Source organism: Anoplolepis gracilipes, chromosome 6 (assembly GCF_047496725.1).
Source record: "Anoplolepis gracilipes chromosome 6, ASM4749672v1, whole genome shotgun sequence".
In the NCBI taxonomy this organism is placed as follows: Eukaryota; Metazoa; Arthropoda; class Insecta; order Hymenoptera; family Formicidae; genus Anoplolepis; species Anoplolepis gracilipes.
In genome coordinates, this window is record NC_132975.1 from 14,994,866 (window position 1) to 15,014,189 (window position 19,324).

A 19,324-nucleotide genomic window follows, 5' to 3' on the forward strand; every position below is an offset into this window, starting at 1 on the left:
TTTAAGTATAATATACGATATAATTTAAATAAATGTTAATTATAATTTAAAAATAATATACGATATAATTTAAATAAATATTAAACAACATCGCGCATATAAATTTAACTTTTAATTTTTTGTTGAATGGTTTATTAAAGATTATGTAATATTAAAAAAAGTGACTATAAAAAAAAAATCATGTTTATATATATTTACAAGAGTAAGTAAAACTGAGACTCATGCAATTTGCTACTAAAATTACTGAAGTACAAAACTCGGTAAGCATAAAGAAATCGAGAATTGCAAACGAATGGATGGAGCTGAAGTGCAGAGAGAAAGTAATTTAATACACACGTTAATTGCATGACTCGCGTAAAATGTTTCATCATGATAAAGAGCAGACAATCGCAATTGGTCGTTTCAGTTTTAAGTGCTCCTAAGTATTTGAAAATATAAATTTCTGCGATCGTGAGTCGAATCTAATTCACTTGCTATCCTTTCTGTCCCCACAGTTTCCGTCTTTTCGATTTAGAATCAACCAGACAATGAGTTCAGCGATTATTAGTATCAATTTCGCTCGCAGCTGACGATAACACGATTATAGGTAATTTCTCATTAAGACTGCGGGTTTAATTAAGCACTGTGCCTATATAGCCTATGCTCGCCGCATGATTTGCTTCAATGAATATCGCCTGTATCTGTTTATGTCGGTCTTTTAATAATGTACTTTCACACGATTTTGTGAGCATAATGTTAATAATATCAAAAACAGGTTAATTAATTTTAAATAATTTTCAGAATATAACAGGTTTTGTATAATTCAACAAATAATTCTTTTTATGATACATATTGCAATAGAAAATTCTATATTGCATACATTACAGACATTCGTTTCCCAGAAACAACAGAGATTCAAGAAAAATTGAAAAAGTTTCAAAAATTCATATTCATTCTAAATCTGTTTTTAAAATTATTTTAAGTGTAATCTTGAATAATTTTAAAATTCTATTTTGCCATTAAAATGATTAACGTAACATCTTAAGACCGTACTTGAAGGAATCTTAAATATAAAAGAAAATTTATTATTATATTAATACAGTTCTAAAGGACTTTAAAAAAATTCCCTTTTACACCTGGGAGATAATCTTTAAATATTTACACCGCATCATTTACATGCGCGTCAACTCCTAATCCAGATTCCCAAGTGGTAATATAACTACTACACGCGAATAAATATTCAATCATCTCTTTTACAGATCGGGCAACGAGTGAACTGCGAATACGAGACGCAAAAGGAATAATGGTTTCGTCCGCGATATTCGGAGCAGCCGCCGGCACGGGATTAGCTTTAGTGGTGGCGATGACGATTGTAATTTATCGTTACTATGCCATGAAACGGAAAGGAAAGTGGAGTTGGAACAATCTGGATCGCTGGCCGGATCCGCCAGGAAGATCTGTCAGAAACAGCAACGAAGTCGAACGTCAGTCTCGTCATCACCACACAGCAACGGCGACGCACGTGCTCGACTGCTGGCGGAAGCCGCAAAAGAGTTACTACGCTGTGCAGACCGCGGTTAGTATCTAATCAATTTTACATTAATTAGCCACATGACTGATGATCATCCGTAATAGTCATCCATTATAAAAGTCTTTCTTTTAATGGAAACCTCTAAATTTTCAATTTCAAGATGCTTTTGTCGTGTTTTTATTGCAATAAGAAGAGCGATCGTAAAGGAACTTTTAAGAATGGAAAGAAATAATAGAAAAAAAACGCGAAATGCTTCTCATTAAATCCTTCGCTTTAAATATCAATGGATAGCTATCTCCATTCAGTTACGTAACATTTTTCCTTCTCGCAGATCAATAATTTCTTGATATTATTAGTTTTTGAGTCTTTGTTCTTTTTTCCATTAATTCGATATTTTAAACTGCAGAGTTTTAATATGTTGATATAAATACTTTGTAAAAAATTCTTTTAAGTTTAAAAATGTATTTTTAATACATAGATACCGGCTGGCAAGCAATGTTGCTTTCATGCTTGCCAGTAACTCATCGTCGGTATTTATATGTTGCATCTGTGTCGGTATAAACAGGTCGGTAAAGCATATCTGCTAGCCGAAAGCTGGTAAGATACAAAATTCTGTGCTTGATCCTGTGCAGAATTCTGCTGTGCTATTCGTAATCGCGACAAGATAAATTTTATTCACTGCCTTATGTCGGCAAAATAATGATTTCACATGTCCGAGAGAAAAACCCTGCGACCGTCAATGTCTCCGATACAATTGTCAGAAGAGATTATTGTATGTTGTTAAAGCATATTGATAAAAGACAAATAATATTTCTGTTAACATTATCTTTTTTCATTCATAAATTCTCTTTGACAAATTAATAATCAATGTTCCATAATAATGGCAAAATAATTTCTCTACTTGAATTAAACTATCTTGAGGGAGGAATGTGTGTGTTTTATTTTAAATTATAAAAATGTAGCACTACATTTTTTCAAAATCAAAATGCTGTTAAACATTTATATAACTACTTTTGCGATTCTCGAACATTGATGAAAGCTTAATGTGTAGAAAAATCAATTATGTATTCTCGAGCTTATTAATCCAAACAAACTTTGGTACACATTAATATAGGAAGTGTTTAATACATTCCCGATACATGAAATTTTATTTTAAGCTCCTTGTGTTCGTCGAATATATACGTCGCATGTGAGAATATAATCTTCTTATGTACGGAAATGGATACGTCGTAAACAGATCAATCTAACAATCCAACTTGATTGATGTGACCTATATTTTTCTTTTATGTTTTTTTGAAAAAAAGAAAATTCTTTTTTTTTTTTTTCTTTGTACGACCATTGTTCAAACAAAGTTCAAGCTGCAGCAGCAAACAATCGGATTTAATAGTGTAAACAAATGTAATTATGCATTGTTTATATACATTTACGCTGGAGTTTACGAAACGAAATATCATTCTTATATCGTAAACGAGAACGATGTTATAAACAGAGTTGGGAATGGGATTAATAAGTTTGTTATTCTTCCGTTTATCGTATTTCCGCACACATGCATAACCGAGAAGAGCTTTGTGCTGCAAACCGAAACATTGAATCTAGAATTTGGATCGATACAGCGTTTATAAGCGCAACAGATATCGCGTTTTGCGAGAAATACGCACTTGTAACGCGATAATATGTCACGATGGCGGGTGGATTTGGTTAGACGACATTTTATATTACATTGTCATCTGCCTTTGATATCTTATACTCTCTCATTATACCAATACGTTATTTATAATTTATCCGACGAGATTATTTTGACGTCAGACGAATGATATATAAGCGATATATAATTAAAAATGGAAGCGTTCAAAGTGATCGAATCTACCCTTTTAATGTATTTCTGCTTTCTGTCTGCTGTAAATATATTTGTCAAGTTGATTACATAATGTTGCATAAATATTCGCTGTTTTTTTTTTTTTTTTTCATGACAAAATATAATCCCATATATAATGAAATTTTAAGAATAGTAAGTTTAAACTTATGAAAACAAACCTACTAGATTAGTTTCTTCAAATTTTTGAAAAGGCCAGTGAGACAATATTATTGCAGTAAATCTTGTCGATTCATTTTTCTTATGCATAAAACGATCGATTTTCTAACTTTTCGTTCAAGTCAATTTGCAAAATTGTGAACTATCATTTTGTGCAAAGTGCATTGAAAGCATACGGTAATTAGGTTAATGTACCGTATAGTCCAACGTTATCCCGAAGATGCGAGATTGCTTAGCTCCTCTGAGACTCATTCTCTCTCTCTCTCTTTCTCTTAGGACATATTCTTAAATTTAAATATTGCCAACATTGAATAAGCAACCCCGTTTCTTGAAGAAAACATTTTATACACAAAACATATTTTATACAAAAATGGTTACATACCACGCAGTTATAATATAACGATATTTTATTAAGGAACAAATTTTTATAAAAGAAATCAAAAGCATTATAAATAAAATGTCGCTTCTCCATTCGCGATGCTATTTAAATCAACAAAATAGTAATATAAATTCATCGTGCAAATGTCATTGCATTCACGAGACAAATAATTCAAGAAAAACAGCTCTACCATCGCAATAACGTAGTTTGCGTGCTTGCTTGCTTGCTTACTTACTTACTATACCCATCACCGTGATCGCAGGGAGGTTGAAAAATATATCGATAAAGAGAGACAAAGAAAGCGACAAAGGAAAGAAGAGAACAGCGGTATATGCACTCTTTTAAAGTTTAATTGTACCGATCTATAATGTAGACTATCCTCGTATAACGGAGAATTTCTGTACTATATGCAGACAGAAGAATATAGTTATAGTTATATAGTCGAAGAACGGATGTACAATCTATATAAACATGTGTGAGAAGTTTTTAGAAATCTCCTTTAATTAATTAAAAAGCGCCTTATTTTAATCCTTCTCCGGATAAAATAAGTTCAACGTAATCTAGTCTCCTGATTAATAATATTCTAGAGACTAGCGAACTGTTATGAAATTATGAGTTCAATGCGATTCAATCTGGTTAATGTCTAAGCACGAATAGTTATGCTAGTTATTATTAAAACGTTTTAGTAAATTGAACTATGACAGCCTTTCGCTAATTCAGTTAAGTTTCAGCAAAACTTGATTAGAAATTTAATAAGAGAAACATTTAATCGTTGAAAGCAAGGAGCTTGAAATTCCTAAACGCGAATCTGAAATTAGTAACTTCTGAGAAATCTACGTTAAATTTTCCTTCGTTCGTCATTAATTGTTTACTGGCTGAATGTTAATCTCCTTACAAAACCTTGAGAACAAAGTACCATATTGCGTGCCTCGTTGCTTCTTAGTCTTACAGCACGAAATAAAATGGAGAGAGCATTGAGTATACAGTGCAACTGTATATAAATTGAAGTAATAAGATCTTATCTATCATAAACTTTCGAGAATACGATCGTATAATCGAATCTCTTTCTCGAATTACGCACATGACTCGCGCATCGCGCGTCATCTCCGCATTCTGATGTACGAACAATAATAATAATTGACTTTATGTTTAACGGTATCCTTTACGTAATTATTAATTACGTAATTTACATTCACGTACCGTCCAACGTAAACAGCACTGAGACGAAAGTGGAACTACTTGCCCGCTCCAAAATCGTTCGCGTCCCTGAGATGTAACCTGTTGCGGCGCACGCACCATTTTCCATCTCTCTTTCTCCCTCGCGGCCGATATTCATCTTCTCTTCCGCTATACACCAGCCGAGGGTCTCTCTCTCTCTCTCTTTCCCCTCGGTGGCGGAACCGACCGCCCACCACCTCCAGCCGTCAGCTACCCTCGGCGGCGAATCGCCGTTTTCTGGTGGTACACGACGAGCCCTGGCTTTGCGTATACGAAGTCAGTCGGGCTGGCCCAGTATCGCGGTACGGTGATACCCGGTGTGATACACGTCCGGTATCCGCGTCGCCCGTAATCGACGTCACCGCGAACGAGACCACGAAAGTTGACGACACTTTCGTACTTTGGTGAGTGCGAGTAAATGGGCGAAATTAATTCTGCGGCCACCGTGATCGATCCAACAGCGTTGAATCGATAGTACGTCGAACGAGGGTGTAATTAATTATTATCGCGTAATGAGAATCCTCCCTCTTCCGCTGTTTCCCGCTCTTCAAGCTGAACGCTCGCTGTTACTCGGACGACCGACGACGAATCGGGTCAGCATGACGTTTAAGTAGTTGTAACCCGTGACAGTTCAGACACTTGTCTTCGATAAAGGAAAGAAAGAGACAGAGAGAGAGAGAGAGAGAGAGAGAGAGAGAGAGAGAGAGAGAGAGAGAGAGGGAGAGAGAGAGAAAGAGAGAGAATGGCGAGAGAATAGGCAGCGTTGATGTAAAATTAATCGGCTTGGACTACGGTCAAAGTAATGAGCCGCGGTTAACGCATAACCGCTGCTGAACCATAATGAAATCAGAAACCCCGCTGTGTTTAAGCCTCATGTATGATTAAGGGAGGGCGTCGACTGCGAAGAGCGAAACTACGAAATTTCCTTGTGTTAAATAGCCAATTTGTAGTTTTTCATCAGAGAAAGTAGGACAAAGCGCGCAGGGAAGGATCGTTATAGGTCCTTGAGGGACCGAGATAACGATAATGTAATTTTGACGAGAATTTAAGTAGACACGTCAATCTCATGGAATAAATATCGATTTTAGCTCTCGAATATACTTGGATCGACACTGCCTATTTCTTCTTTCCTTTCGCGATCTTTGAAACACGACTAAGCGTGTTTTTCTTATCGCCGAATACCTTATAATAATCCTCGTGACATATTGTTATACAAAAATCAAGATAGCGGAAGATAATTCCAACAATGTTAACTCATTACTTTATAATGGCGGTAGAAAAAAAGAGAACAGAAAATAACAAGTCCCGAATTATTAATATTTATTAATAATTGGATGTCAGCGACTGAAAAGTGACGTAGTGATTTTTTACATAAAAATTTCAGACGTATCCGCTATTCATAAAGTCACCTACTGACAAATTATATCTTTTCTTTATTAATTTAAACTATCTATATCGTATGTATACCGTGTAAGACTACAAGTAAAACAATTCATATTCCTTCAAACTCTAGCAGTTATATTCCAGCAATAATAATCCAGTTAACTCGTTACTCTATAATGGCGTTTGAAAAAAAGAGGAAAAAAAACTATCAAGTCCCGAATTATTGATATTTATTGTAATTGGATGTCAGCGGTTCAAAAGTGACGTGGTGGTTTTTGGCATATAAAAATTTGAGACGCATCCCGCTATTCATATTTCACCTACTGACAAATTATATCTTCTCGTTATTAATTTAAACTATCTATATCGTATGTATATAGTACAAGTATGTAAGACTACAAGTAAAAAAAATTAATATTCCTTCAAAATCTAGCAGTTATATTTCAGCAATAATAATCCAGTTAATCCCTTGAATAATTGTAGCAGCGGTAATATTTGTTAATATGTGTTAAACAATTGAAGTAATTTCGGAAAATTGAATTTCCACGTTTCCGTGCTACATACCATTCATCTCATTTAACTTTAATCAGTTTAAATATTTACCTAGTTTCAATACAATATACATCGTTTGATTTTATATCGCATCGAGTTTTAACGTACCATGCACGCATTGTGTATCACATTGTTTGTATTTTCGAATTTATTAGCTAAATGACTTGTTATGAAAATAAAAAGAAAACGAGAATTTAAAAAATATAAATTCCTCGATTGCTCTAATTTTAAAATACAAGAATACAAATTGAATATTACGAATAGCATATCGATATATCCGAGTATATCCAAAGATCGAAGATCAAGTAAAACAATATAAAATAACTAATCGACCGCGGATCAATTTCATGGCACGATTGATTGATTTAAATGAAAACGAATTTACGCCCTAGGCAAACGCATGTTTACTTCAAACGATACATAATTAATATCGCAGGCTTTATTGACAGTTATACTCATATAATAATAATATCGAACTATCTTCGACGGTTATATACCGCCCATCGCGGACAAAATGAGAATATTTAAATGCTAATTAATTAAAATCGCGCACTCGATTTAATTCTTCTCTCTACGCATTCAACAACTCTTGTTTACTTCCGTCAAGTTGATCCGAAATTACGTAGTAAAATATACATATTTATGCTATTATAACGAAAGTCTCTTACTAAAAGTCTTTAAGAGTTAGAAACCTTAATATAATATAATATTATATTATAATAATAATTATAATAATTTCTCGTTAAAGTTTACCGCTATTAATTATTAAACGGCTTATATGCTATTGTTATTCCACCACCGTCGAGTTTACAACTGCTTCCCAATCGCGTTTAAAACAGAAATTGCGTTGCTTTTCAACTATGTAAACTTTTACATTCGCTCGAGAAACGCGCGATTGATTGTCAAAAAGTGATGACAAGGACGCGAGGAGTGTTTCGCGTCGGACGTCCGAGCGACGCGTTCAGCGAACAAAAGTTTTTTCACTTTTACTTATACTATAGATGCAAAGGTGGCAAAAAGCGGTTGCCATTTTTTCCCGCTAATTCTGCCCTTCTCCTCCCCCACCCTCCCCCCCGCCCGCCGGTGACCACAAGACCCTCTTGCGAGAGGAAAAATTACGGTAACGAACTCTGAAAAAAAAAAAAAAATCGTCGCGGCCTAACTCGCGCACTCGGACGATTGTTTTGGACGCGATCATCAAAGTGCCGGACAAATTGTCGGAGGTCCTGGGCGATGTTCTGGAGCTATGCGGCGGCGGAAGCGGAAGCGGCGGTGCTGCGACATCCGGGGAGAAAGGCATATCGAGCAACGCGTCGAGCGCGGCCACTAAGATCGGTGCAGTGACAGGAGTGGCGATAATCAGGGGTAGATGGGCCCAAAGGGGCGCGAGGCCGCACCTATCTTCCGTTGCTAATACCGATAGTGCCGACAGTACGACTTCGACCAGTTCGGAGGTACAGTGATTATTATATTCCAGTAAACGTGTGTGAGAAATGTCACGCATATGTTCTGATGACGTAATGTAAAACACTACCCTGTATTCTGTGTTTTAAATTACATTTTTTTTTTTCCTAGGATAGTTCTTTATATATCTTTTATATTTTTCATATGTGAAATATATTTTCATAATATTTGGTTATTTCAACCTACTTGTTTCTAAACGTAAAATGCTTTGTTATTTTTACCTTAAAATATTCCGAGAGGATTACTTTGACAAATTCGAAAAAATACAAAAATCTAGAAAAGTCGGAAAAAGTAGTCTGAGAGATGCAGCTAGTTTGTATGGAATTTTTTCAAGATTTATCTTGGCCGGGAGGCAAATGTTATGGGAAAGTATTATTGAATTATTTGCGAAAACATACTTTAGATACTTATGCAAAAGTACTATGCAGTTTCATACCTCAGCGATCTGTATACACTTGTTGCGCGCATTCTAGCGTGGTCATTTCTCTTTGTTATGCGTATGACTTTTGACGTTTCCTCGCATGTCACGGCGTATTACGTCGACGCGTGCGACTAATCTTTCACATCTTTCAATCAACGCAATTTTGGTTAGCATGCAATTTCACGTTAACTCATGCAAGAAAACGCGAGTACACGCAACTTTGACGATATTTACTTTGAAAATATTCATAAAAGTTAAAAAAAAATTATAAAACCAACTTGCTACTCTGAAGCAAGATCAGAGTTACGTAAGTTTATATTAGCCTTGCTCACGCAAGTGAATCACTACGAGCGAATTGAATTTTGGGGCTGGCTGTAAAAATTCACACTGACTCTTCAGCATGTTCTACTTGCTAATAGGATATAGGATTTCTATCGATGACCGATTGTGCCATCGTGGCAATTAATTGAATGAAAATTAAATCAATCGCCGGGGCATCGCCCATCGTTACATATTATCGTTACTCGATAAATAATATAGCACTTAATCGTGTATCTGTCTAGAATTCGCAATAAGAAAAGAAAGATCATTCAGAATTATTAGAACATTATTAATTTAATGGTCAAAGAGTATCATTTTCATTACAAATTTATCGCATATTCACACTACTTGTTAAATTAGTACAAATAATGTGTTCAGTTATGAACTCTTAAAAATAATCTGTTATTTAATCTACAAAATTTAAGAAAAAAAAACAAAAATGATCACGATTTAATTAAGTTACTTTTATTATTATTATAGTATAATAATATGAATTATGAATTTTAATTATAAGAAAATGTATAGTTAAAAAAGCATACATAATCGATATTCCAACGATGCCGATTCTTATCGTGTATTGAAATCATACATGGAGAATGCGAAATTTATCATTTCCGTTAAATATAGTTTATCAAATAATGAAGAAAACGAGACGAATATATAAGTAGGAGACGCGCGTAAGTTAATTAAAATTCAGCACTTTTACAGCTGGATTCGCGCGGAAACGATGTTATGACCATGTTCTGGATCAATGCCTTTCACATGACAAGAAACGAAGAGTGGTTAATTGGTATTGGAACAGCTTTGACAGATACACGACTATTCGTGATCGAAATACCGTCATAGATTGACACGTGTTCGATCTGCTATACGCACGACAGATCGCGCAACATGCTGTATATCACGAAAATGAAATATTAAATTAAATCGAATCTAACAATAAGCTACGTAATTACTTCCCGTGTGTCTTACGTAACGAATTCTATTTCTAAATCATTAAATATAATTATATTATAATGTGAGATTATATAAAAAGTAATACAATAAAAAAACAGAAATTATAAACTTCTTAAAGTTATATATACAAATACTTAACAAAATTTTGAATCTATTTTTTTTATAGAAGCTTCATTAAGGAAATTGAGTTATTATATATTTGCAAATTTTATACTCAATTAAAAGATCTCGAGTTCAGTTTAAATGACATGTACAATAACATGAATTATTCTAATATTCTAATATACACATGCGTTGAGTCATTTTCATACACAACATATGATAACTTTTCTATTTATTCAAGATAAATTATATCTATATGTTCAAGAAAAATATCTATTTTATCTTTTTAATATCAAAAAATATTCTTACAATTTTCTAAAAAATATTAGTTTACTGCTACATCAAATTAAAAAATACAATTTTATTTATCTAAATATTTCTACTCGTAAACAACACATTTTACGTGATTAAGTAGACGTTTTGTCAACACGTATAACGCAACGCATTGAGAGTTGGAAAATTGAAAAACTTTATACCACAAAATTATTCATTTTCTGAAAATATTTCTCTCGCAGACTAGATTTGATCATACGAACTCTCGTTAGTTATATGGAGGAAAAAAAAATCGTGAAAGAGATTAAATTTCTCTTCAATCTTCAAAGTTGCAATTTCATCCTTGTTATCAAGTCTCAGATAACTTCATCTCGCAGTCTCATGCATTTCGAGAAATTCCACAATGATCGCGCGCAAACTTGATGCATGGAATGTGAAACGAAAAGGAGACTCCATCCCTGTCAGTACTATTCGCGGCTAATCGCTATGAGAGTATCTGTACCTGTATCTTGGTAGAAGATGATGGAATTATTGCGGAATTACTACGATGCTCCAGCTAAACGATGAATACATTCCTCAACATAATTATGCAAATTACACGTTATATATACATCGATTTATACGAGAATAATATATAGTATTTTGCATAAACACGAAAGAGAAGGAGAGAGAATAATCTGACACATGCATCGCGATGTCAAATTCTTTCTATTCATCGATATAAGACTATTTGTGCTCTGAGATGTGCTGTTATTCTAGAAAGATTATGTAAAGCTTTATACTTCCTCATTTCCGCATTAAAATCATTTTCTATAGAAATCCACAATTTTGCTACTTTCATGAAATTCTTATTATGCGATAGAAGATTAATGTGTATATAATGCTTTTAATATTGCTGTCCATTTCAATCCAAACGTAATTATAGGAATTTTACATCCCTCTTAATTCTTCATTCGTTCACACATTTCATCTTTTTTCATCGATCAATTTGGATTTGAAAATGCAAAATATTATTAAATCCTTTCACAGGATTTTTATCTAACGCAGTATCTTATGTGTATATATATTTTGTATATATCTTTTCGTCAATATCCGTTACCTCCACATGTGCGCATGCTTTTTCGACTATTTGACTCTTTTTCACACGTAACAAATACAATTTTTCGATTTGCGTAGCAATTTAATAAATACAACGCTCTGCAATTTCAGCGAAAAACCTTAAAAAGTTTTCTGCAAAAACTGCAGTTATTTTTCATATTATAGTACATGTATGCGCGCGTCATGATCAAAACATAAAATAGTTTTTCGATATTCGATATTCAATTTGGATATAAAAACTGATGAGATTTTATTTCGTTATTTATGAAGACAGATTACTTTAACACTCGACCAATATTTAAACAAAATATCTCATAAGCTAGTCTATTATTAATAAAATTATTTTTAAAAAAAACTATAACTTTGCAAAAATTGCGCGTTTTTTAACTTTTACGTATTACATCCTCAGATATTCAATAACGCTGATAATTTTAATTAATTCTTCAAAATCTGCATATTTACATTATCCTTTTATATTCTTACAATGTCATTTTATAGATATATGTACGTCGTACGTTTTTTTGTTCGCGCATTTTAACGTCCAGGTCACTTCTTATATATTATTGGGAGCGTGACTATACTAGAATCTACCAGCAATATTTGTTATGCATGGTCGATAACAATTATGTTTCTAAGCGAACACATTTTGCTCGCTGCCCGAAGTTTTCCCTTCGCTCTTTAATATTTCGTTCGTGACATATACGGAGCGGCACTTCGTGAACGTGAACAGCGCTACAGAAAAACTCTTGGTCCCCGGGTCGTCGCTGTGCCGAACGAAATTTGCATGATAAAGCGAGTTAATTTTTTTGCCGCGATGCAAAATTAAAGTCTCGCGGACGTAGATAAAAATCTCGCCATAGTAAAAAAAAAAAAAAAAAAAAAAAAAATTTTCGTAGAAAAAGAGAAAGAAATATGTATGTATCATACATATCAATTTTTAATATTGAGTCTTCCCCCCCTCCCTCTCTCTCTCTCTCTCTCTCCCTCGTGGCTTCACATTTTCTCCCGCGCGCGCGCGTGCACGTGTCATCTGATAGCTTTGATCCGTGAAAATATCTTGTTATTAGACGACTTTAATTAAGCCACTCGTGCTTACGCTCTGATACATCGAGATCTATCTAACACGAAATGTTATCAATTGTATTATCTATAAAGAGAAAAAAATCTACAGAAGTGCACATTTAAACTCTACTTTACAGCTCTACCTGGTCGTGCGCAAATATTCTCCAAGCTCCTTTGCAGTACTTATATAAAAAATAAAGTACTTAATAAAATATAAAATCTTAAAAAAAATATATATATATTTTAACATGCAATCTAAATTTTTTAAAAGGTGTCATTAGTCTCAGTGCTGGTAGTATTAATCTCGCGTATCTACATCATTTCCTTCACCTTTTGAAATTATAAAGTTACATCTTAAGCACGTGTCTAATTTGCCAGGAATCGCATTTTCGTGCGCGCGCGCGCGCGCGCGCGTGTGTGTGTGTGTGTGTGTGTGTGTGTGTGTGTGTGTGTATTGCATTAGAAGGAAGGACGTGCGTAAGTTTACGCAACGACGCAAGTACAATACATATGACATACAAATGTGACGACGAAACACGTCTGACAGTAAACAGCTGTCGAATTTCTAACAGGGTGTTTCCCTAGTTGGGAATTTAACATGTATGTATCTTACTTAAACTTCTACTTGAGTAAAGTCGTGTTGCTACGAGTGTAAATCGCGATCGATGCAACAATATCGATACGAATAGAAAAACGATGATGATTTGGATATTTCGACTCGGTGGGCGGAACCGTGGATTCCGTTCGCGCTCCGCTCCAAGTATCGACCCGTGAAAGGCAGCTTCCAGCGACCTCAACCCCGTAACTGCCACCTACCCTCTCGTCACGACATTGAAACACGAAGTTAGCATCTTTGAGTGTCTCTCTTTCCCCCTCTCTCCCTCCTAGCTTCATAATTCAAAGGCTCGTCCTTATCAAGGGTTTATGGAGGACGCTTTGAAATTTCAAAGGAACCGCTCGATTATCTTTACCATCCCAAGAGACCGCGGTGAAAAATAAAAATTCGCGTTTTTTTTTTTTTTTTCAGAAAATTACAAATCTGATTGTTGTATCATGTTTAAAGAAGTGTCTTATCTCTGTCATTATTATTTTCAATGTGTGTAATAAAAATTAATGCGTAATGAAAGAGAACACACAGTTAATTAAAGATATGTATAAGCTAACACGATCACTATATTTATCGTAAAACTATAATGAATTATTATCTTAGTATCAAATACTCTTACTACTAATATTTTATCCCTTGACAAGATATAAATCGTAATTAAAGTTGGCACAACTCGTTTACAATTTAAAAAAAAAAATTCTGATTCCTCCCCAACAAATTTTTAGTTGAACAAGATCTACTATATATTTATATAGCTAATCAAAACTCTAAAAAATTTTTTGCTTCGCCGATTCAAGAAGGACCACTATTCAAACGTACGTTTATAATCGAGTTAGAAACTGACCCATGTTTTCAAAGTTTACAGGGTCAACTATAATTATTACGAGAAAAAGCCCCGCTTTTTCACGCTGCACGAAGCAAACGTTATTACAACAGAATGCTCAATTTCTGAAACAAGCGGTCTTTAATTAAAGCGTTAATTCCGTTGACACAAGCGGAGAGCAACGTGACACGGAAAATCGTACGTTCACGAAGTTACGATTAAACCGTTAAATGTACCCTGTTTTTGTTTTTCTGTAAAAAAGAGTGATGCCACTGAACACGAGCAATAGAAGAAAATATTGACCATGATCCTCTGTCACGGTATCAAAGTAGGAAACAAAAAAAAAAAAATAAAGAACATACAGGAATTTGTTGAAATTAATGGGTAATTAATAGGTTAAATAATGCCACATATTTTTGTTGGGATACAATAGACGTGTATATATGTTAAAATACAAGAAAAGTTATCAATTAAATGTAAATTAATGTATAACGTGAGCAACGAAATGCAAGTCTCGGAAATAAATATCAGTGATCGTACATATATATACAAATGAGGAACTGAAATATATTTCAGTAATACAAAAAAATTATTAAAAAAGAAAAGAAAAAAAAATGAAACTCTATATTAGCTCGATTTTCCATATCGGAGTTATTTTTCAACCGACAAATATTTAGTTTAATTAACTCATACATTAATAGCTAGATATACAATCACATTAAAATTTTCAGTTTCATTTTGTAATGACCTCATTGCTTCAGGTATTTTAATATACTATATTCATAGAAACACACACACACACGCAAACACTTTTCTTCATGTGAGCCTGATGAAAAATATGTAATTGAAATACATTTTTTCACGACATAAAAATATTGCGAAAAAATACTTTATAATTAATATAAATCTTTCTAATTTTCATGGCATGATTAACTATACCTTTCTTGTATTCCCTCATGTTTTTTATCAATTTGATTTTCCTTCTGCGGGTACGTATAGATTTCAAGATTTTCGCTAAATATAATGCAATGTTGTATGCACATACATTGCATGATTGATTCATATATTTACAATATTATAAATATATATATATATATAAAATCATATCAAGTAAGAAAACAAAAGTAAAAATAAATATCAAGAATATTCATGCAGTGATATTTTTTCTCGATATGAGATTAAGCCGTTCTCTCTGACTAAACTGGAAATATTTTATGCATATAAATTCCAGCAGAATTTTCCATCCGAGAAAAATGTCAGAAATTTCTTGTCGAAAAATAGTTTAATGCGAAATTGGAACGAGATGCGCGAGCGCATAATTAATTAAAAATCTATCTATCGAATATTTAACGAGCACGTTTGGATTGAATAAACTCGGCGAGCTTCGCATGGAGGTTGTTAAAGCGAATTCTAATTACCTTGATTTTCTGTTTCAGGAATTTAACATTGCAAAGGAACAACATGCGGTACAACCATCGACGACCGAATCGGGTAACCATAAATTTTCTTAATAGAACTATCCCACAATTCCCACAAATCCTAGTTAAAGTTATAATTCAAGAAGCGAGCGGGCAGAAATCTCAATTTGTCGTTTTCTTTAGTACAACTTCTAAGAAATTATATCTCTCAAGTGATTAAATTAAGTAATTAAATCTCAATCTATTTTATAATAAAAATTTATAGCCTGTAAATACTTTGTTTTGTCTCTAAAATTGCATTCTTAAACAACACACGTATAAAATTTGCTTTTACGTAAATTAACTATTTTCAAAATGTAATATTTCACGTAATATCTATTCAAAGGCTCCAACAATACGTCCCATTCATTCTCGCCGAACGCAAGAATTTACGAGGCCATCGTAGCGCATAATTGAAAAACTCTAGAAAGCTAGCTCCCGGCCGTTATTACCACGATAATTTTTCATCCCGCTAAATTGTAATTTGTTTTCTTAAAAGGCTTACCTCACCAAAGTCGCAGCTATCCGGGCGGTGGCGGTCGTACGTTGGCGAGAAACTCGTCCGTCAGCTCGCAGAGCTCGGTCGAGGGTGCGCCCTGTTCTTCGAGTCATCGTGGATCGTCGCCTCAGATCAGAGCTTTCGGCCCGGATGGACGGCACCATGCTCGACACGATCCTCTGCACGCCGCTTCCTCGTATCCACCTAGCAGAAACTCGAGGTTAGTACGGAAAAAGTACGACATTCATTCGTTTTGTCTGCAGAATTCAGAATGAGAAAAGACATCACTAGAGAGTACTAAGTAAATTTCTTTAAAACTTTCAGAGAATGTGAAGGAAAGTACTTTCTTTAAAGCCGTGAAAAATAGATGGAATTTCTTCGTTTTTTAAATTTGCTTTTCAACGAATTTGTGAAACTCTGTTGACAGAGCGGCCATCGGAATATGAATAAAAAATGAGTAAAAAAATTTGTCGCGAATTCACAATTTGGTCACAAATATGTATATGCAAATTTCTAGTGTGTTGTTCTACAGTATATTGATTGTCCCATTCGAGGCTTTATTTAAATAAATGACAGCCGTTTATTTTTCATAATTAAGAAACCTTTTTGTATCCGCTGCAATTGTTTTAATTTACAAATTGTTTTCATAGTTTCTAAAGATTCTTTTCCTTCTCCTTGTTGCACAATTTAATCCCTCTGTGTATGTACGTAATTTTAAAGAATTTTCCTAAACTAGAAAACGCGTACAATCTTTCACGAGACATTGCAATTTCTCCCTACTCTTTTTTACATAGATGCATAATTTGGAAATTTCCCACAGGTCTCCGTCGCCAGCCCGGATGGCGTCCTTGGATGCACGTTGTGCAAGTCCCGCCAGTAACTCGGGTAGCCTACATAGCGGAAATGCGTCGCCTTCGCAGACCTCTTTGTCGTCCGTAGCAACGGGCGTAAGTTCTACTTGCGGGTGTTCGCCGATGAATGCCATTCAAAGTACTTCCAGACAGACTAGTCGTTGCTTATCGCCCCTTCTCATCCCACCGCCACGTGCTTCCATAAGGTAATAATAGAATTTTTACAAACGTCAATTATCAATCATATCAAAATTTTTATAAAAATCTAAACAATTATTTTCACGCCTAGAAGCCTAAGAAGCTTTAATAAAATTCAGATAATCTTCGCTCAAAAAAAAAAAAAAAATGATCTTGCAACTTGAACAAAAATTTTCTAGGTGTAAAAAATTAACTGAAATAGATAAAGCAAATACTGTGATACCGCGTATATTTTGCACTTGATCAATTTAAATGACAGAGACAGAATTTATATCTGTACTATTAGGGTAATTTAGACAGAAAATTTGTCTGCGATGCCTATCTTTAAAGCTTATAATTGTCAAGGACAATTATATTTGATAGTGGGATCTAAATTTTCTAGAGGTATTGCTAGAATATTGCTGCTATAAATTCTATACGTGACAAACAATATTCTAACAGATACAAAAAGTGACGATAAATTTTAATTGAGACATCTAGAAATCTATCTTCATTAGCAAAATATTTTCTTGAGTGTTATTTCACAGAGAACCAAAAATTTATATATTAATTATATATCATTTTCGTAAAGCAAATTAAAGTTTTCTCGTAAATAAGATTCTCTCTCAATATAATCAATTATTTGAAATCATTTTTATAACATTAGCAAAATTTCTATTTATCATGATTGATAATAAGATATTAATTAGCAAGAAGTCGCATAAATTCTTCTTGGATCATTTTTTCAAGTATTTAAACTTTTATTGAATCTATCTTGATCTCCTTACAGATTGCATTCTTTTATTTCTTATTTTTCAGTAGCGATGGTGGTCCCGTACCTCCTGCTTCTCCGCTCGGTTCTTTACAACCAGATCTCTATCAAAGACGAGACGGCCCTGTCTTTCTCAGCGCTCGCAGGTACATAATAAAACTTTGCTCATAAAACTTAACTCTGATAAAAAACAGATCTTAAGTTACTTTCTCTCGTGTTGCACGAAAAAAAAAAAATATTCGTTCAATGCTAGAAATAAACATGTACATCTACATGTAAACCGCGATAATCGCAGGACGGGGAAGCAGTTGGGCAGGCTTCATTTGCGGTTGAGATACGACTTTGATAAATCGGACTTGGACGTGCACTTGATCGAGGCACACGACCTCGCCGGTAGCGATCAGGGCGGCTTCAATGATCCTTACGTCAAGTTGAGCCTCAGCCCGGAAGTGGACAGTAGGAAGAGGCAGACGCAGATCCACCGAAATGATCCGAACCCGTTTTTCGATCAACACTTCAAGTTTCCCGTCAGCTACGAGGAGCTGCAGGAAAAAACTCTAGTTTTGCAGGCAATTACATTGCATTGTAGAAGGCAAAGAATTGAATTGGGAACGCGAGTTCCCAATGAAATTTGAACGCATAATCATTAAAATAATATAATAGTTTGTTTGATAACATGCACGACGTGATATTATTTAGGTATTCGATTACGATCGCTTCTCAAGAAACGACGTGGTGGGTTCGCTGAGGGTGGCAATGGAGAGCCTGGAGCTCGTCTCCTCTACTTGCTCGGTGGAAGTTTTTGGTGAAATAGCAAGAGAACGCAAACCACCGGAAGAAATTCAAGAGGTTTTGGTTTCATTGTCTTACTTACCGAGCGCTGAGAGGCTCACAGTGCTCATGATAAAAGCAAGAAATCTGTTTCCTCAGCAGGTAGGATGTGGCGGCGGTGATATGCAATCACTGTATCGATAAGAATAAGAGCTTTCTTCTATCCCTCCAATTGTCCCTCCTTGTCTGAAAAATAAAGAGTAATTTCCGTTTGATTTATTTTCAGCTGAATAGAGAGAAAAAAATATTTCTCAATAAATAAGATTTCTATGGATATATTTCTTTAAGTGCGTATATCTATGTTCTTGAACAATATATATTTTGATTAAAATATATCGTCGGACAGGATAAGGAAACGTTGGATCCGTTCGCGAAAGTCAGTTTACTTTGCGGCGAAAGGCGAGTGAGAAAGAAGAAGAAAACAGCTGTTAGGAGAGCGACGATGAATCCCGTTTGGAATGAAGCAATGTCATTTAACATATCCGCCTCGTCTTTAGCATCATCAGCCATAGAGGTATCTAATTTTATTTTGAAG

The 19,324-nt window shown here is 34.4% G+C and overlaps 1 protein-coding gene across 2 annotated transcripts in view; it reads left to right on the plus strand.

Moving 5' to 3' along the window:
• Positions 1–19,324, plus strand: part of Sytbeta (Synaptotagmin beta) — a 30,724-nt gene that overhangs the window by 8,100 nt on the left and 3,300 nt on the right. Inside the window, exons 2-9 of one of the 2 annotated variants that reach the window (XM_072894998.1) lie at positions 1,239–1,555; positions 15,639–15,693; positions 16,159–16,378; positions 16,979–17,215; positions 18,006–18,104; positions 18,254–18,527; positions 18,658–18,891; positions 19,136–19,303. In XM_072894998.1, coding sequence (XP_072751099.1) covers positions 1,283–1,555; positions 15,639–15,693; positions 16,159–16,378; positions 16,979–17,215; positions 18,006–18,104; positions 18,254–18,527; positions 18,658–18,891; positions 19,136–19,303 — 1,560 coding nt within the window. In that variant the 5' untranslated portion in view covers positions 1,239–1,282. The remainder of the gene's footprint in view (positions 1–1,238; positions 1,556–15,638; positions 15,694–16,158; positions 16,379–16,978; positions 17,216–18,005; positions 18,105–18,253; positions 18,528–18,657; positions 18,892–19,135; positions 19,304–19,324) is intronic. The other variant, XM_072894999.1, reaches the window with a different exon arrangement.